General features: G+C 44.1%; 1 protein-coding gene across 1 annotated transcript in view; it reads right to left on the bottom strand.

Moving 5' to 3' along the window:
• BCKDHB (branched chain keto acid dehydrogenase E1 subunit beta) overlaps positions 1-24,400 on the bottom strand; it is a 135,378-nt gene that overhangs the window by 84,546 nt on the left and 26,432 nt on the right. The window contains exons 7-8 of the mRNA XM_029047545.1: positions 15,965-16,062; positions 12,910-13,020 (exon numbers count right to left, since the gene is read on the bottom strand). Of these exons, the coding sequence (XP_028903378.1) occupies positions 12,910-13,020; positions 15,965-16,062 (209 nt within the window). The remainder of the gene's footprint in view (positions 1-12,909; positions 13,021-15,964; positions 16,063-24,400) is intronic.

Below are 24,400 nucleotides of genomic sequence, written 5' to 3'. Positions count from 1 at the left end.
GATGGGTGGAAACACGAAGGTGCAGTTAATGCACTCAAGGTTGATGTTTGAAAAACGCATTCTGGAAATGACGTCTGAAAAGAGAGTTATGACTACTTTTTTATGGTATTTGTTAAGCATTTACTATGTGCCACACACTGTTCTGAGCAGTGGGGTAGACAGTAGAGAAGAAGCGTGGCTCAGTGGAAAGAGCCCGGGCTTGGGAGTCAGAGGTCATGGGTTTGAATCCCGGGTCTGCCACTTGTCAGCTGTGTTGCTTTGGGCAAGTCACTTAACTTCTCTGTGCCTCAGTTTCCTCATCTGTAAAATGGGGATTAAGACTGTGAGCCTCACGTCGGACAACCTGATTACCCTGTATCTACCCCAGCGCTTAGAACAGTGCTCTGCACATAGTAAGCGCTTAACAAATGCCAACATTATTATTATTATTATTATAGAAAATAATAAGGTTGGACACAGCCTATGTCCCACTTGTGGCTCACAGTCTTAATCTCTATTTTACAGATGAGGTAACTGAGGCATAAAGAAGTTTAGGGACTTGCCCAAATTTCCACAGCAGACAAGTGGCAGAGCAGACACTGGAACCCAGATCCTTCTGACTCTCAGGCCTGTGATCTATCCACTAGCCCATGCTGCTTCTCCAGGTCATGCGGTTTCTCCTATCTTTCCTCCAAAATCCTTTCCTCCGTTTAACTTCCCCATCATAACAGGTGCCATTATCACCATCCTCCCCAACTATTAAGTCTATAACCTCGGCATTATCGCTGAGGCTACCCTCTCTTTTGATTACTTGGAACTGGTCTCTCTGGCATTTTTCAAAAGAAAAAAAACCCAACTGTAAACAGGAGCTAACTGTGCCCAAGGCTGAAATAATTCCCTTAAAAGAAAATAGAGCTACTTCATGAACTGAAGCTTGCAGACACCATATGCAAAACAGATTTGTGGTATGAGCAAATTCAATTAAATTAATCAAGTTTAACAACTGAAGACAAGTTTTAATAATGTTAATAGCTTTAAAAGTAACAGTTGCAAGTCTGTAATAGGAGGGGGGAAAGGCGGCAGCAATGGAGGGGCCAAAGGCTGCCACACTGGAAACTCAATTCTCTACTCTGATGTAGAGATGGGACAATGTGAAAAACACCTTTGGCTCTTCAGCGTTTTTCCTCACTTCCCTAGCGGTCGGATGAAAGAAAATGGAACTAGAGGGGGAAAAAAGCACCCTGAAAGCCATGACTTGCAAAAGCCTGGCTATCTTCCAGGTGGCTTCCAAAATACACCAGCCCTTTCCCCATGGGAATTAATTCTATTTTCCTTCCTTCCCAATCCACACTCAAAACAAACCGCGTATTCATGCCCTGGAGTTTCTTTCCAACACAACCCCTCACAAGTGCAAATGAAGAATTAGTTTCTACCGGCCATCCGCCTAAATACTTCCCAGCCACTTCATATTTCGCGTTACCATGGTCTGCTGGGCACTTGTAAGTCTGTTCTAGATCTTTTTGAACACCTTAATATCCACTCTCAGCCTCCATGATTATATAAATGTAGTCAATTGAATGTTCAATTATTTATGCTGATTTTTATCCTGACATTTGCACTACTTTCTTCCTGCTCTGCTGTTTGTACATAATTTCTACCCGTCAGCTCCTTGAAGAGGAGATGGAGGAGTAGGAGAGGTAACAGTAAAAGTATTTATTGAACACTCCTTGGGTGCCATACACTATCCTAAGCATTTGGGAAAGTATAACAGGAGCATGCAGTACATTCCCAGTTTGGGGTTAGGGAAAAGTAGGAGGGGGTCCAGGCTGGTGGGACTGTGTGAACCAGAAAATGGAGGTGGGAGAGTCAAGAGGAAGATATAGCTAGAAGACTGGATTGGGAAAAACGAGGAGGATGCGCTGCAGAAGAGTGATAGGCCTTGGGGTAAATATACAATAATCGAGTCGGTCAAAGTCCCCGTCCCCCACGTGAGGCTCACAACCCGAGGAAGAGGGAGAACAGATACTGAATCCCCACTTTACAGATGAGGAAACTGAAGCACAGAGAAGTTCACTGACTTGCCCGAAGTCACACGAGTGGCAGAGCCGGGATAAGAACCCATGTCCCCCGACTCCCACGTCCATATGATCTTTCCACTAAATGAAACAAGGATATGGGCAAAAGTCAGTTGGAGAGGAGTCTATCGTCTCTGACTTCCATGTCAGCATTAGGGGTTTTGTGGCAAAAAAAAAATCTGGCTTGAGAACATAATTCTCAACTATTGACTGCAAGCTTGTTACCGGCAGTGTCTGTGTCTGCTAATTCTGCTGAATTGTACTCCTCCAAGCACCTAGTACAGTACAGAGCACATGGTGAGTGCTCAATAAATACCACTGACTGATTGCTTGAACTGTCAAAAACATCACTGAGGCTGCATTGGGATCCCAAGTGCTGGGGGAAATCGCTTTCCTTCTTATCCTTTTCCCCTGCCAGTTCTGGGGAAGAGTTACTTTACTTACCCAGAGGGCTATCATGTAATATTCTCCCTGGACCGTTCCACCACCACAGTGAGGGAGAAATACTTTCTGAATCTAAAGAAACGTCCCTGAGGGGAGAGTGCTGATGAGCCGTGTGACTAAAGGAGAAAAGATGGGCAGTCTTTCCTTCGGTTTCCTGCCTCAGCCCTCCTCTCTGTTCCTCTGGCTAACTTCCCATTTTCCTAATTTGCTGGTTTCCTTTATTGCCGGCTCCTTTCGGTAGAAAACGGCTGGGTTATAGATCTAACCTGTGGGCAGCAGACACATTTACACTTGAGGAGCAAATCAGCCCCATCCCGGCGAGTCTGTGATTCCTAAGAGGGACCTGTTTCTTTTTCTGGTATCTTTAATTTGCACTGTAACCCAACCCTTTCTCTGACGAGACTAGTCCTACTCCACGGGAGCTAGGACACAAGGCTTAGAAAGCTAGGAGTTCTTTTCTTTTGCAAATGTCCGTCGCTGTACGGTTTGAAAGAAATCCGCTCCCATCTCCGTGAGGAGTCAACGGCGGAGGAAGTGCTCGAACTTTTCTTTAGCTCATTTGGTCTGTTCCGTTGTAGAACGCCTTTCATTCTGCTGCCACGCACTTTCGGCTTTTCCAAGCTATCGTTAGTTCCTACAGCCCCAGATCGTAACAATGCAACGAATTCTGTCAGCTTCCACAAGCCCGGCCTTTCGGTGGGAAATCAGCTAATTCTTTCCATAGGTTCTTAAAAGGCATTACAGGTTCTCTGTTTTGTTTGAAGCATTCACAATAGAAGTAGAAACCACAGAAATGCTCACGTTACCCTTTTCTGGATTTTTTTTTTTTTAAACAGAGAAATTCTCTTCCCTATTTAGAAGATAATAAGCCAAAGGGAACAATTTAGGCATAATAGTTGTGCGGGGGAACTTTTAACAAAGCTATTTGTGTAATAGCATTGGGAGCCTTCAACAAAATTTGATTTAGAGTGAGCCTCTCCTGGACTCTACAATAAGCTATTGGCTCAAAGACAAATATTGTTTCTGGGAGTTTCAAGGGACCTGAGGTGACCAGTGAAGAGTTTGGCCCTCAGCCAAGCGCACTGTGAGCACACTTGCTTACTCGTGACACACATACACACACACACCCCCTCCCTCAAAGCTCGTCCTTCCTGCCCAATATGTTTTCGCCAATCACCACTTTGCTACGTCTATTCTCCACCCTCCCCAATCACACCCCTGGATCCCCTCTCGTTGAATCTGGATCTAAAAGTGGGGTAACCCAGATCCTAGCCCCCCTAATCCTCCACTCCTGGAGGACTCTACTGGGGAGAGGTCCCATCCTAAACTCTGTGGCTTTGGCCTGTGGCATCATCAATCAATCTATCAGGGGCATTTATTGGGTTCTTACTGTGCACAGAGCACTGTATTAAGCACCTGGGAAAGTACAAGAGTTGGAAGACACGTTCCCTGCCCACAACGAGCTTACAGTCTAGAGTACTGGGCAAAGAGATGGGCCAATTTAGCCTATTTTGCCATCTTTCCGACTCCCTATCCGAACTTCCCCTAATCAGTCAATGGTATTTACTGAGCGCTTACTAAATGCAGAGCATTGTACTAAGTGCTTGAGAGAGTAGATTCGTCCCCTGCACACAACAGGCTAAGAGTCTAGAGGGACTATGGTAGACCACTCTTTTTTAGAAAGGGGAACACATTCATTCCAATCATTTGTAAAAACAGCAGTGTCAAAAAGAAAGATAATTACAGCGTAACCGGAATTCACAATTGAGTCAATGAGGATATATATGCTTCCTAAATGATACCGACCTGTTAATTAACATTTAGATGGACTAAGAATCTCCAAAAATAGCTGATGCTCATTTTAATTCGTTAACATCAGGATAAAGTTACACTTACAAAGCCGAATCCTTTATGTTTCAGTATGGTTTCTTCAAAGCAATTTCTGTCCATCATGATGGAGCTTCTCATAAGTAAGTGTCAAAAAGTAAGATGTTTGTTACCTACCAAATGCCCTACTGGCAGAAATTTAAATGATGATTCCCTACACTGCCTTTAAACATTTTTCTCTCCCCGCCACCCCACATTATACCTTTTCCCACAGCTCAGACACCCCCATCCCATCTAACTTTGCTGTTTTCCCTGGTATGTCATGAGGCAGTCTAGTCTTGTAAAGCACCTATGTGCCCTAATGCTGAAAAACTGGTTGTATACTAAGAAACAACTGCATCGTTCCTCATGATGCTACACATCTTCAATTGAGGACCGGCTGTAAAGTAGTTGGGAGTGATAATATAACCAAAAAATCTCAAATGCTGAAATCTGGATTTTAGGTTTAAATTTTAGTAAATTAAAAATGAACAAGATTTTCTTCCTGAAGTGGATTTCCAAATGTCTTCTCGGCCTTAATGGGCCAAGCAACAGTCAGCAGCGAGACTTTTATCACGGAATTATACAACTTCCTAAAAGAGGTGAGATAACCTTGTCTATAACAGCACAGATTGTTCAGTTAAATCATTTTGAAAGAGTACCAATTTACTGGGAAACTTAAGTCGTTACGGGAAATGGCAGCAGAAGGGCAGGCTAGAAGCAAAGAAATACGGAAATTTCCTTTGGAGATTTTTGCAACGACACTAAAATTTCTAACTAAATGAGGGCACGGCGATTTCATTTCTTCCGGTACCTGATGGATCAGCTTTATTCCGGCAGGGAATTGATCCCAGAGTGAGTCAAAACCCTGAGTCCTCCTACCCAAGAGCCTAATTTACTCCAGGGAATAACTTTAGACAATGGGAGGGATTGGATTCCACAGACTTATCTGGGAATAGTCTCCATTTTAGAGTAGGTTAACAGTGGTGTTGCTTTCCCTTAATAAATGGTGTCATCTTGTCTGAATCCAAATCAAAAGGAACGATTTAGAGAAATTCAGACAGTTCATATGTGGCTAGGAGTCCACCATATCCAATTCAGAAGAGAAAACTACCAAAAGGGAAGCAGCGTGGCCAAGTGGATAAAGTAGGGGCCTGGGAGCAGAATAATAATGATGGTATTTGTTAAGTGCTTACTATGTGCCAGCAACTGTACTAAGCGCTAAGAGACCTGGGTTCTCATCCTGGCTCTGCCATTTGCCTGCTGTATGACTTTGGGCAAGTCACTCAACTTCTTTGTTCCTCAGTTTCCTCAACTGCAAAATAGGGATTCGATACCTGTTCCCCCTCCTTACTCACAGGGTGAACCCCTTGTAGGACAGGGGCTGTATCTCGTATCTATTTATATTTACTCAGCACTGAAAAGAGTGGTTGACACAGTAAACACTTAAAAGATACCATAAAAAAAGTTCTTTTATTTCTGGACTCTGAAGGAAACCATGACTCGATGGCTTTTTGAAATGGCCAAATTTTCACGAAATGACGTTATTTATAAGGTGCACATAATATTTAAGAATGCTTTAAAACTGTTAGGCATGTGTCAGCACATGCAGAAGAGAAAACACATTTCCAAAAATGAGGCAAACCATTTCACTTTGCAAAATCTGAGAAAGCCAAAGCGGGTCACTTGTGGGCAAAATCGATGACGAGAAGAATAAAGAGAGAAGCACAGAAACGATGGAAAATACATCAAATGAATGCTTACTACCACGACGGATGAGGAATATTGAAAACCTAGTATAAGTCTGTAGATAAAATAGAAAATGTGTTTATTGTTGAACCATTCATTCAATCATATTTATTGAGTGCTTACCGTGTGCAGAGCACTGTACTAAGTGCTTCTGGAAAACTGTCTACCGAAAGCTGAACTATTTAACACAAACCTAAAAATTCAAACTTAATGCCCTAAATAAGCCCGACTCTGCCTGCTGGGTGATCTTGGGCAAGTCACTTTGCTTCTCTGGGCCTCAGTCTCCTCATCTGTACAATGGGGATTAAGATCATGAACCCTATGTGGGTCATGGACTGTCCAATCTGATTAGCTTGTGTCTACTCCAGCACTTAGTACAGTGCCTGATACATAATGAGCACTCAACAAATACCATTAAAAATAGAAAGCTGAGCTCTTTCTTGCTTTATGATACCAACAAGCATTCCCAGTCTCAGTTTCCCCAGTTCTGAAACCAGAAAAATCGACATTTAACTTCCCATTTCCTACGGATTTTCACAAGAGGGGGCAACTCTTATGGTCCACCTTGAGGGTCTCAGGAAAGAAACCATGTGAACGAATTATTGTAAATGGTCGAACCAGGAGCTGAGAGAGGGGCTGGGAGAGAGGGAGAGCGAGACAGTGAAAGAGTGAGGAAGAGTGGGAAAGAGAAGAGAGAGGGAGGGAGAAAGAAAAAGAGGAGAGAGGGAGAGAGAGAGGATGAAGTCATCAGCTCTCCATTTCCCTGCTTTCTCTTCAAAGTCAATTTCTATTGTCCTTAGAAAATAATTTAAATTAATTAAAATTTCATTTAAAATTCATTTCATTCATGCCTTTGTACGCTCCCTGGTCCTGGATAAAAATATAGAATTTAGTTTAATCCTCAAAGAAGAGAGATTTCACTATCAGAATTTCAACCTTTTTACTTTATAGTCTACTCTGGCCCAGAAATGAAAGGAACAATTTTCTGTGATATAGTCCATCACGCTAAACCAGAAATAATGTCAAAACTAAAAACATTTTCTTTTATGCAATTTTCCTGGGGCAGCATTCTTCTATTACATGTTTTAAATAAAAGAATCTTAAAAAAAAAACCAAGAACCCTAATTCACGGCTTTCAGTCCAACAGGTAGTATGATTCACCGCATTCTAAAACAATACAAATTAAGTCAATAAATTTAAACCTACCAGTGCTGAGTTAAGCAGCGTTATTTATTCAGAACCAGGGTTTTTAAACCAACTTAAATTCTGATTCAAAGGGTAATTCCTCAGCAAATGCAAAAGCAAATAGCAGAAAGCTATTCGGTTTAAGAGAGGCCTCTAGTGGTTACGTACTTACTGTCAGTACCATCTTTTTAAATGACATAGCTTGGACTTTCTTTATGACAAGAATCAAAATCCCAAGGGAAATAGTTCAACCTGAAGAGAAATACTGCATTTCGATATTAAAGCAATCCATAAAATCGAAGTATCGGGAGCTTATGATTCTGTGCATCGTAAGTTACACGGAGGAAAAAGCCGTGATCTTTCTCCAAAGTAATCTCCATCCATTTAGAAAAATTTTCAGGACAGTAAACTCCAGCACCGCTGGTCTGATTCATATAAATATTAGATTGTCTCGTGGCAGAAACTCCTCCAGGAGAGGTGAGGAATAATTTTCCGAGCACCAGATGGGAATTCATATCTTAACTTCCTTGATTTTTCCAGGACACAGCACCAGGTCCCAGCGAACCACTAAAGAAAGTTCTTCTCTCGCTCATTTTTACTTCAATGAAACTGTAGATTAACAACTTTTGAGGTGAGCAACCAATAAACCTATTTGCATTACTTCCTCGAATTTATTTCTCCCCTCCAGTCAAAACTGACTAATGAAAAATACATTGAATATTTGAAGGGAGAGAAAATGGAGAGGAGATTCAATTAATCAATTGTATTTTGGGGGCATTTACAGGGTGTAGAGCACTGTACTAAGCATTTGGGAGAGTACAATATAACAGAGTGGGTAGACACATTCCCAGCCCACAAGGAGCTAATAGTCTAGAGGAAAGAGTAAAGAAATCTCCACTCTTGTTGAATATTTGCATTATTAGAATAATAAATAATTATAGTAGGAATATTAATACTATATCCTTGAGGGTAAGGAGGTGTCTCCCACACTATTATATTCTCCCTAATGCTTAGTACAATGCATTGCACACTGTAGGTGCTCATTAAACACTATTAACAATATCACGTAGGTAAACATTTCCTGGCCACCTTATTCTCCAATATTTAAATTTATCTAAATTATACATCACTCCCACAGCCTCCATGAATTTTTGACCCTAGACTCTTTCAAAAAAATGATGAATTTACAACAATCAAATTCATCTTGTTTTAATTGCTCAACAGTAAATAATATTGTCAAACGCTTTCCTAAATAGCTTCAACATGCCACCGTAACACCTCAGGGTCAGACGATGATAAATCTAGAAGGACAGAGGCTGAACTCAATCCTCTTTGCACACCTCTAATGGTCACTGGCCAGGAAAGAATAGATGGTTGGCAAATGTCTTTGAGGACGATGATGATGAGTGCTTTATTTCTCTTTGAGATAGCCAATCAAGGTGGTCAGAAATCGCTTACCTACACGGTAGTAAGAGGGACTGCTTTGGTAGTGCTTTTATCACTGGGTGGACAATGGCCAAGGGAGAGCGAAAGTAAAAGATACAGATGAACACTCAGGAAAAGCCCTGGTAGGGGACATGGGGTGCTAACGGGATCTGGGTGGTAGGAGAAGGATAAAGGGAATCCATGTCTAGCTCTACAGTTTGCTCATACAGATTTCCCCACTAACTTAAAACTAGGGAGCTGCAGAGAGAAAATCTCTCTCCCCCTCAGCTTTTTCCAATGCCTTTTTTGCTGGCACTTTCATCATCACCATCATCATCATAACCACCAACAACACAACTTTTATTAAGTGCCTTACAATGTGCCAACCACTTTAAAAACTGTTTTGGACAAACACGCCCGGAATAACTCAGTGCGAGAGCTATTTCATCTCACGTTGAGCTTCTTAAAAGTCACTTAGTGAAAATGGTGCAAAAAGCCCTCGGAAAAGCTTTAGGGTTGGTCCTCTGCTATTACTAATGTACTTCCTTCCCAAGACAACTCAAAGGACATATTAAATAAGAATTACTTTAAGTGTTTAAATTATTTCCCTTTAAGAAAAAATCATACATCTCACTGGAGCCTCTCTCTATCAATGCATGTTGCTTGTCATATATTTTTGTAGATTCTGTACGTTCGCAACAGCACACTTATGAACAAATTCAAGACACCATGCATGTGAAAATTCAGCCCTTTATAGATTAGTCTTTTCATTCAAATTGCATAAAGAGGATAATTTTCTCTTCCTAGAGCTTCAAATTCATTACTTGTTATATTAAACAAAACTACAATTTAAATGACAGGCCACTAATATTTCTTTCGGGAACATATTTTCTTCAGCCTGAGTTGCATTCTTAAAGAAGGAATAGTATTTAGGTCCGAATGGAATGAACATGTGTGAGAGACAAAATGTGGTTTCAAATTGAAAGGAGTTTGTTTTATTCTTTCCACAGATTCTAATAGCATCAACTTAGAAGAGTTAATTCTCCCAAAGAGATAAGGATACTATGTTAGTTTGCTGGGGAACTACTATGTTAGTTTGCTGGGGAACCACAAACATGCATACTAAATATCATCTGAATCAACAATTAAATTCATAGGACAATGATCAGTCATTTCTCAATGACAACATAACCGGTCATGAACTGAAACACACTAGTCCTAGCGCTGGAAAATATTAGTTTGTGTTCTTTCTTGACAGGCTTTCCCAACAACAGGACCTTAAAAGACTGCTATTAACAATAGAAGAAAGGGGCCAATTCAGTTGGAATATCACCGGAAGATCCCTCTACAACAGTGGAGTGTTTTAAAGCGGTTGACGGGACACAGAAATTAGCCACGAAGCAGCAAGAAAAAAAAAACAAAGAGAAAACCAAACAGATCTTTATTTCTCCTTTTATAAATTCACTGCCAGACTGGGTCCAATAAGGAGGTGGGCAGTCTGGGGAGGGGAGTAAGTTAACTTCATTAACCAGCAGTCAAAAAGACCCCTCAAAACTCACTCGTACCTAATTCGTAAGAGAAAAAAAAAAAATGGGGCTTATTTTTTGCTCAGATTTCAAAAAATGAGACTTTTCAACTTTAATATTGTTAAATTTATGCAGGAATAAAAATGAACTTAGTATTCCGCTGACAAGTGTGAAAAAAATAACTTCTGCACTGTTTCAGAAAGGCCCTCTGCTAAGCAAGAATGAAGAACAGAGTTTATATTTTAATTAAGCTTTGCAATAAACTCTCTTATTCTTGGAGAAAATTACTATGGATCTATATCTATATAATATAGATATAATACAGATGCAATATAGATATACAGATACTTTTTAAAAACAGACATTATTAAGATGATAAAGAAAGACGGTGACAGAAGTTCAAAAAGCTACTGAAACTCTCTGAAACTCCCAAGCAGCAGCCTGTCAAGACACTCGAGAATTTTGTTGAAAACGTTCCGTTCGTGCTGACAGAAACTGGTACCTTCTTCACTGTTCCCTATGCTCGCCGCTCTTAATTATTCCCACCCTGGACACTGTTAACGAATACAACATTGCATCTCCTTCCCCCTAGCCCTGAGGGAAGTTAACGCTTTGGTGACTGCTCTTCAATACCGACAGTATCGGGTTTTATTTCCATTTTATAAAAATGCCTCCGATTTAGACTTGAGGACTCCCTCCCTCCCTTTGAGAAAAAAGTAAAACTTTGGTGTTTTTTTTTCCTTTTTCATCTGGGATTCTTTCCCCTCTCTCTTATTCCCATTTTTCCAACTTGCAACCATCTTTCCAAGCTCGCCAACATGTCTCAAATATTTAACTTTGAAGCATCTGATTTCTCCATCCTTTGGAAACCTCACTTTGAAATTGGAGTGAACCCATCCAGCAGCTGCCCTGGAGTAATTACGCCACGTACGGGACTTTAATTCAGGTGTTGAAGAAATGTTTTTGGGTTTGTTTGTTTTTTTAATCATTAATAGGTTTTCCAAAAGACTGAGCATTGGTGCCGGGTGTTTTAACAGACAATAGATATGGCTTGTCTAAAGAAAAAAACTGAAGGTCTGGTATTGGAAGAAATTTCACAGATAATTCACCCCAACAAAACCAAAATAGGAACTGAAAATGATGATGTACCTTAATCTGGATTCACTGCATAAGTACTGAAGGGCCTGAATTATCACTGATATGTTTCATGGACGTACCTGTAATTACCTGTAATTTAGTAGAGTTTCTGTCTTCCTGGGCTAAACCATTAGCTCCTTGAGGGCACGAATCATGTCTATCAACTCTACTGTGCTCCTGCAAACGCATAATGCAGTGCTCTGCATTGAGTAAGTGCTTGAAAAATACTAATGAATGATCAATAGATTGGGTGTTGTTTTTTTTCAAAATGGATGCCTGAATGGACCAGTGCTAAAGCCCCCTGTTGTCCATCTCATGGTGGGGAGGGAACAGGTCGCCGCCATCAACCTCTGGCCCACGTCCTACCGCTGTCCTGGAACGCCTTCCCTCCTCACCTCCGCCAAATTAACTCTCTTCCCCTCTTCAAAGCCCTACTGAGAGCTCACCTCCTCCAGGAGGCCTTCCCAGACTGAGCTTCCCCTTTTGCCTCTGCTCCCTCTGCTCCCTCTCTGCCCCCCCCGCTCCCTCCCCCTTCTCCCCTTCATCTCCCCTCATCTTAGCCCCCTTTCCCTCTGCTCCTCCCCTCTCTCCCTTCCCCTCCCCACAGCACTCTGCTCATTTGTATATATTTGTATATATTCTTATTACCCTATTTATTTTGTTAACGAGGTGTACATCTCCTTGATTCTATTTATCGTGGTTAGGTTGTCTTATTTTTGTCCATCTGTCTCCCCCGATTAGACTGTGAGCCCGTCACTGGGCAGGGATTGTCTCTTTCTGTTGCCGAATTGTACATTCCAAGTGCTTAGTACAGTCCTCTGCACATAGTAAGCGCTCAATAATACTATTGAATAAATGAATGTAAATGACAATTAAACACTGGGCCCAAGATTGGTGCTTTTAATGAGTGGGATTAAAGGATAGTGAGCACTCATTTCATGGCTCTATACTTTCAGTAACCCTAACAAGAGCAATGTTAATGCATTTCAGGCCATTTCTTTAATTGTACAACTGAAGAATTAGTATAACGATTCACAGCGGTGTGGCCTGGTGCATAGAGCACAGGCCTGGGAGTCAGAAGGGTCTGGGTTCTAAGCCCAGCTCTGCCACTTGGCTGCTGGATGACATTGGCTAGTCACTTTACTTCTCTGGGCCTCAGTTACCTCATCTGTAAAATGGGGATTAAGACTGTGAGCCCCATGGGGGACATGGACTGTGTCCAACCTGACTGGCTTGTATTTAGCCCAGTGCTTCGTACACTACCTGGCACATGGCAAGTACTTAAGCAATACCATAAAAAAAACAAAATCACATCCGCCATTTCATTCACATTCATTCACTCACTCGTACTTATTGAGTGCTTACTATGCGTAGAGCACTGGATTAAGTGCTTCAAAAAGTACAAATCATTAATAAACAATGACATTCCCTGCCCACACGAGCTTAGGGACAACTTCCAGAAAGCGGGTAGCAATATGTGTCTGCTATTGTGGATTTCCACAAAGGAGACATCATATCCCTACCTTGCAAACTGTCTCCACATCCCAAGGTAAAATCGTCTTCAGGTCGATTACTTCACAGGATACTCCCAGTTTTTCTTGAGCCATTGCTGCCACTTCTTTGATGACATGAACCTAGAATGAGACAGGGTTCGTGAGTTCCCCGAAATGACCCAAGGGCCCTTCCCCTTGCCTGCTTTCATTCAGTCGTATTTTATTGAGCGCTTACTGTGTGCAGAGCAGCTCTCTGCCTGCTTCGTACCGCTTTCACCGTCTATCGGTTAAGTTCGCTTATACTGTTACCATTTAATAGAAATCAATGAACGAGTGATAAGTAAACCAAGTCATTTCCTTATCCGTAACCCTGGTTCTCTGTGTGCGCCTCGGAGTGAAAATAACAGTAGTAACAATAATAGCCTCTGTACCACACTTACTATGGGCCAAACACCGTACTAACCCGCTGAGGAGGATGCAAGCAAATCGGGTTGGATACAGTCCCTGTCCCACATGGGGCTCACGGTCTTAAACCGCATTTTACAGATGAGATAACTGAGGCACAAAGAAGGGAAGTGACCTGACCAAGGTGACAGAGCAGACAGGTGGAGGAGCCAAGATTAGAACCCACATCCTTCTGACTCTCTATCCATTAGGCCACACTGCTCCAGTGGGGCTCGCTGCAATTTATGTCCCTTCTGTTTCTACCATCGCTGGGCGTTGGAAGGTCTGAGGAAAACCCAACCCAACACGCACACGTCTGGAACCGATCGCCTGCCTCAAGAAAAGCAATGCCCCTGTGGCAAGAGGGTGGGAGAGGAGAAATAGGTTCTTATAACCCCCCAGGACCTAAAATAATCCACTTGCCTTGGGAATACTCCAGAAAGAGAGAGAGGATCTTTAGGAAAGGGGAATAGTAGCTTCCACGTAGGCAGAGACAGGAAAATGGGAGAGGAAGGAGCACTGTACTATCCCAGCTCCGCCACTTGTCAGCTGTATGACTGTGGGCAAGTCACTTAACTTCTCTGTGTCTCAGTTACCTCATCTGTAAAATGGGGATTAAAACTGTGAGCCCCATGTGGGACAACCTGATCACCCTGTATCTACCCCAGCGCTTCGAACAGTGCTCTGCACATAATAGTAAGCGCTTAACAAATACCAACATCATTATTAAGCGACTGAAAGAGAACAACAGAGCTGGGAGATATGATCCATATCCTCCAGAATCTTACAGTCTAGCGAGGGAGACGGCTATTAAAATAAATTAGGTTAGGGAAGAGGCTGGGGGGAGGAGGGCGGGGGATTAGGTTTTGGAGGAAAAGGTAGGAAAGAAGAGAAAGCTGAGCCCAAGTCTCCTTAGTAGCAGCTCTGAAGCGCCAAGGCAACCATCCACATAGGGAATCCACTTGGGATGAGCCGATATGGTCTTAGACCAGCCTTGGAAGAACCATAAAAGAATTTCAGCTTTGCAGTTTCTCTCACTTGCTCCATTAATGTTCAGAAATGGAACACAGGAGTGACTTTCTAAATTAATTTGCAGCAGAATAAACTTCCCCGCTACATACATTTGCTTTTCCAACAAGAACATTTATTTCATTTTTGGCGTCCTGCCGTGGCAGAGGGAATTAACCATTTTAAGTTCTTTGTCATCTTAATCATTTTTCACCGATGAAGATATCCAGACCCAACATTACAGAGTAATAACTTGTCTCGTATGACAGGAGAACAACAAAAAAAAACTGGTCAAAGCTATATACGAAAGAATTATCACTAGTTGTTCTAATTGTCTTGGACATTCAAGGCACATATCCTACATTAGCGAAGCTTATCATTTCTCTCTCAGAGAGTCATTATAGGCCAGTTTCTCAGGCGGCAAAATGGCTGTCAAGACCAGGTGTTTGGCTTCGGTGAAAATGAGTACACTCGGTGTTACTATGACCACATCATTTATTGAATACACCCTGCCTAGGCTCTGAAGGGAGAAAAGCCATGCAAATTAATAGATATTGTCCCTGCCCATTAGTTCATTAGGAAATTCCTTTTAATAAAAAGCTAATTGAAACTAACTGCAATGTCTATTAGCACTTGTGGAAAACTGAAAGAATCAGTTCCAATGAGACGGAGCCTTTTTTTTTTTTTTGGAAAGAAAATTTTGAAGGCAAATGTTTAGAAAGTCTGTGACTTGAGGGTAGGGATCTTGTCTACTCTTCTGTACTCGCCCAAGCATTCATACCGTGCTCTGCACGTAGTAAAAACTCACTGACCCACTGTGAGCAGGGAATGTGTCTGCCAACTTCGTTATACTGTACTCTTCCAAGCCCTTACAGTGCTCTGCACATAGTAAGTGCTCAAGAAATACCACTGATGATGATGATGATGATGGTGATGATTCCTCCTAGCATCTTTTGGGGTAAGAAAGGATGTACAGAGGCCTATAATGAATGTCCAAAATAATAATAATGATAATTATTATGGCATTTGTTAAGTGCTTTCTCTGTGCCAAGCACTGTTCTCGGTAATCAGGTTGTCCCTCATGGGGCTCATGATCTTAATCCCCATTTTACAGATGAGGTAACTGAGGCACAGAGAAGTTATGTGGCTTGCCCAGAGTCACGCAGCGGACAGGTGGGGGATCTGGGATTAGAACCCTCGTCCTCTGACTCCCAAGCCCGGGCTCTTTCCACTAAGCTACGCTGCATTGGTGTCCATGCTCTGTGTTATAAAGATCCAGGCCTGAAAACCTGCTTCCAGGCTGTTCTACATTTCATAGGTGTCTTAAGGGAAGCAGTGTGGCCTAGTGGAAAGAGCACAGGCCCGGGAGTCAGAAAACCTGGGTTCCAATCCGGGTTTCCCCACTTGCCTGCCGTGTGACCCTGGGCAAGTCTCTTAACATCTCAGTGCCTCGGTTTCCACACCTTTAAAATGGGGATTCAATACCTCTTCTCCCTCCCCCTTAGACCGAATTATCTTCTATCTGCACCAGCATTTAGAACAGTGCTTGGGGCACAGTAAGCGCTTAACCAATACTACAATTATTATCATCGCCAGTATTATTATCATTTTTTTTAAATAAAGACTCACTGACCTGCGTCCCCCAAGCGACCAAAGTGACATCGCTTCCTTCTTGCAGCACCTCGGCCTGAGACAGAGGGATGTAGAACGGATCAATGGGTACTTGTTCCACTGGAAAAAAACGCAGCGAGAAACGAGCAAAGGTTAGGCGCTTCTCCCTTAGTGACGTCTGCCTTGGAAGACCAGGAAACCCTCACAGCGGCACAACTCGAACATGAAATAGTTATTTCCACTCAGTGGGAAAGCATACCGTAAGTTCATTAGAGTCAGAACGTAATTTATTACCGGGTATCGGAGGGGAAAATACTCTTGACGGCAATCAAGAGCTTATCAACGAGCGTAGCCCTCGAAAGGTGACCGATACGCCGAAACCCTATCGGAATAAATCACGCCGACGGCCAAGCCGTCGGCCACGGTCCAGAATGTGCAGCCAAGGATACCGGGGCCAACCGCCATGCTGACTTATATTTCCAAGAGCACTTCAACACCCATGAACTGCAGACTTTTCCAAAGCCAACCCCGAAGTCCTCGGAGGGATAAAGGATTGAAGCAATCGCTCTGGGCCAAGAGGAGGAGGAATCATCTGGCGGGGCGGAGAGGAGAGCCTTCTAGACGTCCCTCTCCAACTGCCAGTGAAGCGGGGAAAGGGTTGAAGATCGGAAACGGAGTCACGGCAGGTGTCCAGGTCGGGGCGGGAGATCACTCTCAGCTGGGAAAAGAGGCCTCGGGAACAAGCAACGCTGAGAAGAATCCATCGGGCCTCGGGTGGGAGTTGGGGAGAATGTGAGAAGAGCGTGTGACTGAGAGCTTGTTTCTTTATCTGCTTTACCAGGGCTAAGATCTCTTTCCGGACGATGGCCTGTATCCTCGTCTCTCAACGGTCTTTGTCAGGGAGAAGAATGTGCCCCTCGTAGAAAGAGCTCAGCCCTGGGAATCAGAGGTCCTGGGTTCTGATCGCTAGACTGTAACCTCTAGTCTCTAGACTGTAAGGTCGTTGTGGGCAGGCAAAGTGTTCGTTATATTATTATATTGTGTTCTTCTTAAGCACTTTGGTCAGTGCTCTGCACACCGTAAGCGCTTAATAAATATGATTGATCGATATTATCCTTAGCACTCATGTGTGCTCGGTTACTCATTTTGACCACTCACAATGTTTTTATGGTTGTCTCCCCTATTAAAGTATAAGCCGCTTATGGGAGGGGGACACACTGTGCTTCCCAAGTCCTTGGTAATAACAATAATAATAATAATAATAATAACTATGGTATTTGTTAAGCACTTACTATGTGCCCAGCACTGTTCCAAGATAATCAGGTTGGTCACAGTCCCTGTCCCACATGGGGCTCCCAGTCTTAATCCCCATTTTACAGATGAGGGAACTGAGGCACAGAGAAGTGAAGCGACTTGCCCAAGGTCATCCAGCAGACAAGTGGTGGAGCCAGGATTAGAACCCACGGCCTCTGACTCCCAAGCCCGTGCTCTTTCCACTAAGCCACGCCGCTCATAAGAGTCGTGGCACTAATCTAGTGGAATGGCGGGTTTTTTCTCTCCACTTTGGGCACCGCTGAAGAATGAGACAAATCAACGAAACCCACAAGTTTCCTATTTTAAAGGCTCCAGAGACATACAGTGCCTCGACATCAATTAATAAATAGTTTTATCAATGTTTTCACACACTAAATTGTCCAGTAGATTCCCGACTTTGCTAGTCAGAGATAAAACAGAAAGAAATGGACGGATTTCCTTGTAAGAATGACTGACCACCCTTTGGCTATTACTTGCTAAGAAGTGAGGTGACATCCAAATAACAACCTAGCAGCACGAGAAGCAGTGTCTTCTGATGGTCAGAGCACGGGCCTGGGAGTCAGAAGGGCCTGGGTTCTAATCCCAGCTCTCCTTGTCTGCTGTGTGACCTAGGGCAAGTCACCTCACTTCTCTGTGCCCCAGTTACCTCATCTGTAAAATGAGGATTAAGGTGGTGAGCCCCATGTGCAACACAGACTGCATCCGAACTGATTATCTTGTATGAACCCCAGCACTTAGAACAGTGTTGAAGCACTTAACAAATACCATTTTAAAAAAAAAAATAGACTTAGTCCTTCCATGACGTTCTCTCTCACTGTGGCCTTTGGATACATTGGTGTCGGGGAATTAGGGAACGTTCTTTCGACAGTGCTTGTCTGCCTGGACGGGACACGATACGAAGTTGGAAAAACTTGTGAGCCCGCACGGGGGGTCGGTCAAGTCAAGGGGCACATACTGGAAATCGAGTTTTCCTCAACAAAGGGCTCTGTATTAGAGAAGAGTTCTGCTCACAGAAAGTGATCAGTAAACAGTGAGTCTTCTATTCGGGAGCTTTTCCATGTATTCCTTATGTTTACCTACTTTCAGTGTCTTTAATGGCTACGTTCCTTGACTGATACTTCTGGGGGAACATCTCCTTTACAAAAAACACATCTTCACTCAGATTATCACCCGAGGGAAGAATGATTTCAAGTGGAAATTTAGCAACGGCTGTGAAATCAAATGAGGAGATGGCCCATTGAAGAAATATCAAAACGACAGAGGGTGGATGAAAGAAAATGAAATATTGGCTATTTGAACCACAGGACGATGATTTGGGTTTGGATAACACTTCCCTTGGACTATTAAAAATGAAAGGGCCTTCTCTGGCCTACCTTTGTACTGTGGTCAGTGTTGGAAGGAGAAGGCTCAGATTTACAACACGTGCTTTCAACGACAAGAGAACAGATGTTCGAGAGAGGCATTCCTCACACTCCATTTTCTTCGACAGAAACTGATATCCCAAAGCAGACTCTCAAGTGCAGCCAAGATTTCCAACGAACATTATCAGTCGGGGCTTTCGTTCTGGTCTGACCGTCATTTCGCTCGAAAGATCAATGAATAACGATGATCGCATGTATTAAGCGTTTATTGTGTGGCAACCACTGTGATTTTAGTTAATCCGGTCGGACAAAGTCCCTGTCCCACATGAGGCTCAAGGACCAAGTAAAGGGGGGAATAGGTATTTAATCCCCTTTTAGCAGATGAGGAAACTGAGGCAGAGATGTTAAGTGATTTGCCCGAGGTCCCACAGCAGGCAAGAGGTGAGAAGCGACATGGCCCAGCGGAAAAAGAATGCCTGAGAGTCAGGGGACCTGGGTTCTAATTCCAGCTCGGCCACTAGTCAGCTGTGCGACTTCTGGCAAGTCACTTAACTTCTCTGTGCCTCAGTGACTTCATCTGTAAAATGGGGATTAAGATTGTGAGCCCCACTTGGGACAACCTGTTTAGCTTGTAACTACCCCAGTGTTTAGATCAGTGCTTGGCACATAGTAAGCACCTAAATACCAATATTATTCAGGACTTAGAACAGTGAGTGGCACATAGGAAGCGCTTAACAAATACCATCAGTATTATTAGACTCCCGGTGGATATGCCTGCTGGAACGTGAAGAGATATGCTTGTGTATACATTCTTTCACTCATTGTCATACTTACTGAGCGCTTACTGTGCGTACAGCGCTGTATTAAGCACTGGGGTGAGTACAACAGGACAACGGACATATTCCCCGCCCACAACGAGCTCACAGAGTAGACAGAGGAGCCGACACCTGTGCAGAGTGAACCATTTCCACTCCAAGATTTTTCAAAATAAAATAAGATTCCCAGGGAGCAATGACTGTACTCCTCCTTCATACTGTTCACTTTTCGCATTACTCACCGCATCCTGACTTCCCCCATGGGACACTGGGTCAAAAGGGAAAGATATGGAAAATGAAGAGTAAAATTCATCGTCGGCTACCCGTAAGATGACTCACCTGTTTATCGGGTTTTACGGCTTATTTGTCTTTTCTGTTTCATTTCACCCATAAATTAACTTGACCCGAAAAGCCCAAGAACACATTTCTGGCTTCCCAAACTTTAACAGCATTTGAATATTAATTTCCAAACCTCTCTGCACTAATCTCTAAGCGTTGTACTAAGCGCTGGGGTAAATACAAGCTAATCTATACAGATGAGTACAGATGTACTGTCCTCTCCCAAGCCCTTAGTACAGTGCTCTGCACATAGTAAGTGCTTCGATGAATACCACTGATGGGTTGATCTGAGAGGATTTGGATGGGATTGGAGTATTAAAGTCTATCTCCCTTCCAGACCGTGAACTCGTCGTGGGCAGGGAACGTGTCTGTTTACTGTCTCAGTGCTTAGGAGAGCGCTCGGCACACGGTAAGCGCTCAATAAACACGAGTGACGGGCTGATTGACGACAATACCACAGAATTAACAGACAAGTTCCCTGCCCATAATGAGACAGTCTGGAGAAGATAAAGGAGTTATATTTTGGCCACGTCTAGTTTGAGGCCTTGGGGGGGGGGGGGGGGGGGGGGAGGGACATCCAAGTAGAGATGCCCTCAAGGCAGGAGGAGACGCGAGACTGCAGAAGGAGACAGGTCAGGGTTGGAGTAGCATCAGCCTGTACGGCCCTTCCTTCTGCCCGCCTTCCACCTGATTTTAAGAAGTTCTAATTGTCAAAGACTGAAAGAATCAGTGTTGTAAGCTTCCTTTTTCTCTGAATCTTTTTTTGGGGGGGGGAAAGTCAAAACAAATGCCTCCATCGAGGGCTGATGACCGAGAGATGGTGACACCTTCGTCTGAGGAACAAACACCAGCTGGTGCATGCACACACATACACAAACAAAAACGCACACACACACACACACACAGTTCCTGCACATAGCAACAGAAGAAAGTCCCTTTAAGGGTCACTGAAGGCTGCGCGTTATGGCTACTGGCTGCGATACCCAGATCCTTTGCTGAGCTTCTGATGCTCCCTAGTGGCTGCTGTCTTTACTCAAAAACGCGGGAGCCGAAAGAATGAAGGGAATAAAAATAATAATAACTGTGGGATTGTCAAGTGCTTACTACGGGCCAGGCACTGTACTAGGCACCGGAGCGGATACCAAACAAACGGGGTCGGGCACAGTCCCTGTCCCACATGGGGCACGTAGTTTCAATCCCCATTTTACACATCATAGCAATAGTAACGACGGCATTTGCTAAGCGCTTACTATGTGCCAGGCACTGTACTAAGTGCCGGGGTGGATCCAAGCAAATCGGGATGGGCACAGTCCCCGTTCCACACGGGGTTCACAGTTTCAATCCCCATTTCACAGATGAGAGAACTGAGCCGCAGAGGCGCGGAGTGACTCGCCTAAGGTCTCACAGCAGACGAGTGGCGGAGCCGGGATTCGAAACCACCGTCTTCTGACTCCCAGGCCCGTGCTCTATCCCCTAAGCCATAGTGATAATAATAATAATTGTGGTATTTGTTGAATACTTACTAGGTGTCAGGCGCTGTACTAAGCATTGGGGTGTATATAAGAAAACTGGATTGGATGCAGTCCCTGTTCCACAGGGAGCTCACGTTCTCAATCCCCATTTTACAGACGAGGAGACTGAAGCACAGAGAAATGAAATGACTTGCACAAGGTCACACAGCAGACAAGTGGCGGAGCCGGAACTAGAAGCCGTGACCTTCTGACTCCCAGGCCCGTCCTCTATCCACTAGGCCACGCTGCTTCCGGGGGTCCAAATCCACACAGAATGGATTTTATTCAAATGACTAAACTTGAACCTTCCATCACCTCACTCACACTATTTGCCATTCATTCAATAGTATTTATTGAGCGATTACTGTGTGCAGAGCACTGTACTAAGCGCTTGGAACGGACAATTCGGCAACAGATAGAGACAATCCCTGCCCAGTGACGGGCTCCCGGTCTAAATGGGGATTTAATCTCAGGCACCGTACTAAGTGCTGGGGTATCCTGAGGGTGGATTTGGCAACTGCTGAGGTGGTGAGTCAGTCAATTATATTATTGAGCTCTTACTGTGTGCAGAGCACTGTATTAAGCGCTTGGGAGAGTACAACGGAACAATATAACGGTCACGGTCCCTTCCCACATCGAGCTTAAAGTTTAGAGGTGAGAATGACCCCAGTGGCGTCCACGCGCTTGGCTGCCCAACGGACCCGACTGCCCAGAGAAGCCGCGTGGCCTGGAGGATACAGCCCGGGCCTGGGGTTCCGAAGGACCCGGGTTCTAATCCCAGCACCTCCGCTTGTCGGCTGTGTGACCTTGGGCAAGTCACTTCCCTTGACCGTGCCTCAGTTCCCTCATCTGTAAAAGGGGGATTAAGACTGCGAGCCCTATGTGAGACAGGGACTGTGTCCAACCTAATTTTACCTCAGCGCTTAGTGAAGTGCCAGACACGTAGTAAGCGCTCAGCAAATGCCACGAAAATAAAAAATAAAATAAATAAATAGAATCCCTTTACAAACAGAATCTCTTCAGAGCTGGACAGAGGAAATTGTAAACCATTTCCACGGTAGTTTACAATCCTCAGGACAAACACTTTGCTGTGTTTACGACTCTGTCTGGCTTTGAAAACAATCAGAAGTCAACAAATGGATGTTTTCTTCTCATTTAAAAAAGAAGAAGAAGAAAAAATACTCAGCTTAGACGCCGAACCCTCTGAAATACAGAAAGTGGCACGGCCTTGTGGAAAGAACCCGGGTCTGGGAATCAGAGGGCCTGGGTTCTAATCCCGGCTCCGCCACTCATCTGCTGTGGGACCTTGGGCAAGTCATTTCACTTCTCCATGCCTCAGTTGCCTCCTCCCTCTAATGTGAACCTCATTTAGGACCTGATTACCTCATCCCTACCCAAGCATTTATTACAGAGCTTGCCACAGAGTAAGCATTTACCAAATTCCACAATTATTATTAGAATTACTACAGTGTTGTCTAGCTCACTCCGTTTCACTGACGAGGTCGTGGTCTCCATCTCTCTCAGGGTCCTCGTGTTCCTCTCTTCTCGTGGGAAATCTCCGTCCTATCCCCCTTTGCCTCAATCTCCAGCTCTGCCCCTCTTTTCCTCTGCTGTGCTCTTCCTTACTCCTTCCCGTCCTTTCCCAGGTCGTTTTTTCTCTCCCAGCAACAAGGGGAAAGTATTCCATGCTTTTGGGAGCCGGTGTGCTCTGAATTGCCGGATAGGGCAGCGGGGCTGGATTCCTGGGGAGCCCTAGGGGCCACTGGTAGCCATTGTTCTTTTTTTATATATAATATTTGTTAAGCGCTTAATACATATCAGGCACAGCACTAAGAGCTGGGATAGATAGAAGCTAATCAGGTCGGATGCTGTCCTTGTCCCACACGGGGCTCACAGTCTTAAATCCCCATTTTACAGATGAGGGACCTGAGGCCCAGAGAAGCAAAGTGGCTTGCCCAAGGTCACACAGCAGACCTTGTGGAGGAGGAGGAGGGATTAGGACTCAGGTCCTTCTGACCCCCAGGCCCGCACTCCATCCGTTAGGCCACCCTGCTTCAAGCTGCTTCTACAAGTTTCAGGCCATTCGGCGAGCACTTACAAAAACAGGATTTCCTCAGAGGCTGCAACAGGCTTTCAGTTGGCATCATTAACCAATCATTCATTCATTCAATAGTATTTATTGAGCGCTTACTATGCGCAGAGCACTGTACTAAGCGCTTGGAATGGACAAATCGGTAACAGAGACAGTCCCTGCCCTCTGATGGGCTTTCGGTCTAATCGGGGGAGACAATCAATCAGTCGATCGTATTTACTGAGCACTCACTGTGCGCAGAGCACTATACTAAGCACTTGGGAGAGGACAATACAACAACAGACACTTTCCCTCCCCACAATGAGCTTACAGTCTCGAGGGCGAATCGGTAGACGCTTGGCCAAAGCAATCCCGTTCATCGATACCCAGTTTGGTCCCGTGGAGAGAGTCAGGCTCTGGGAGTCAGGATCCCTGGGTAAAACCTGCTGGGGTTGGGCCAAGAGCGGGGAAAGTTTCTGCCCGAAGGAATGACGCCTAGGCCAATCCAGGGAGGTGATTCTGCATCTCTCTTACTGCTTCTTCTTTCATGTCCCTTGTCTTTCCTAAAGTACCTATGCATATTCATTCATTCAGTAGTATTTATTGAGCGCTTACTATGTGCAGAGCATTGTATTAAGCGCTTGGAATGTACAAATCGGTATCGGTATATATCTGTAATTTTTTTTAATGTACATTAATGTCTGTTTCCCTCTCCAGACCGTGAGCTCACGGTAGGCAGGGAATGTGTCTGTTATATTGTTATATTGTACTCTCCCAGGTTCTTAGTACGGTGCTCCGCACACAGTGAGCGCTCAGTAAATACAACTGACAGACTCTGTGCTACCCACCACAATCGCTACGATCCACCCCTTCATGTAGGTTCTTAGTCCCGAAGTGTCAGAACTGAGGCTCCTTCTCTGGTCTTGTTGAGAGACTCCGCTGATAAAATGAATAATAATGGCAATGTTTGTTCAGGGCTTGCTATGTGCTACACACTGTGCTAAGCGCACGATCAGATCAGACTGTGAGCCCCACGTGGGACAACCT

The sequence above is a fragment of the Ornithorhynchus anatinus genome, chromosome 19, assembly GCF_004115215.2.
Source record: "Ornithorhynchus anatinus isolate Pmale09 chromosome 19, mOrnAna1.pri.v4, whole genome shotgun sequence".
Taxonomy (NCBI): Eukaryota; Metazoa; Chordata; class Mammalia; order Monotremata; family Ornithorhynchidae; genus Ornithorhynchus; species Ornithorhynchus anatinus.
The sequence above is the reverse complement of the archived record's forward strand: the minus strand, read 5'-3'. Positions and strand labels throughout refer to the sequence as shown.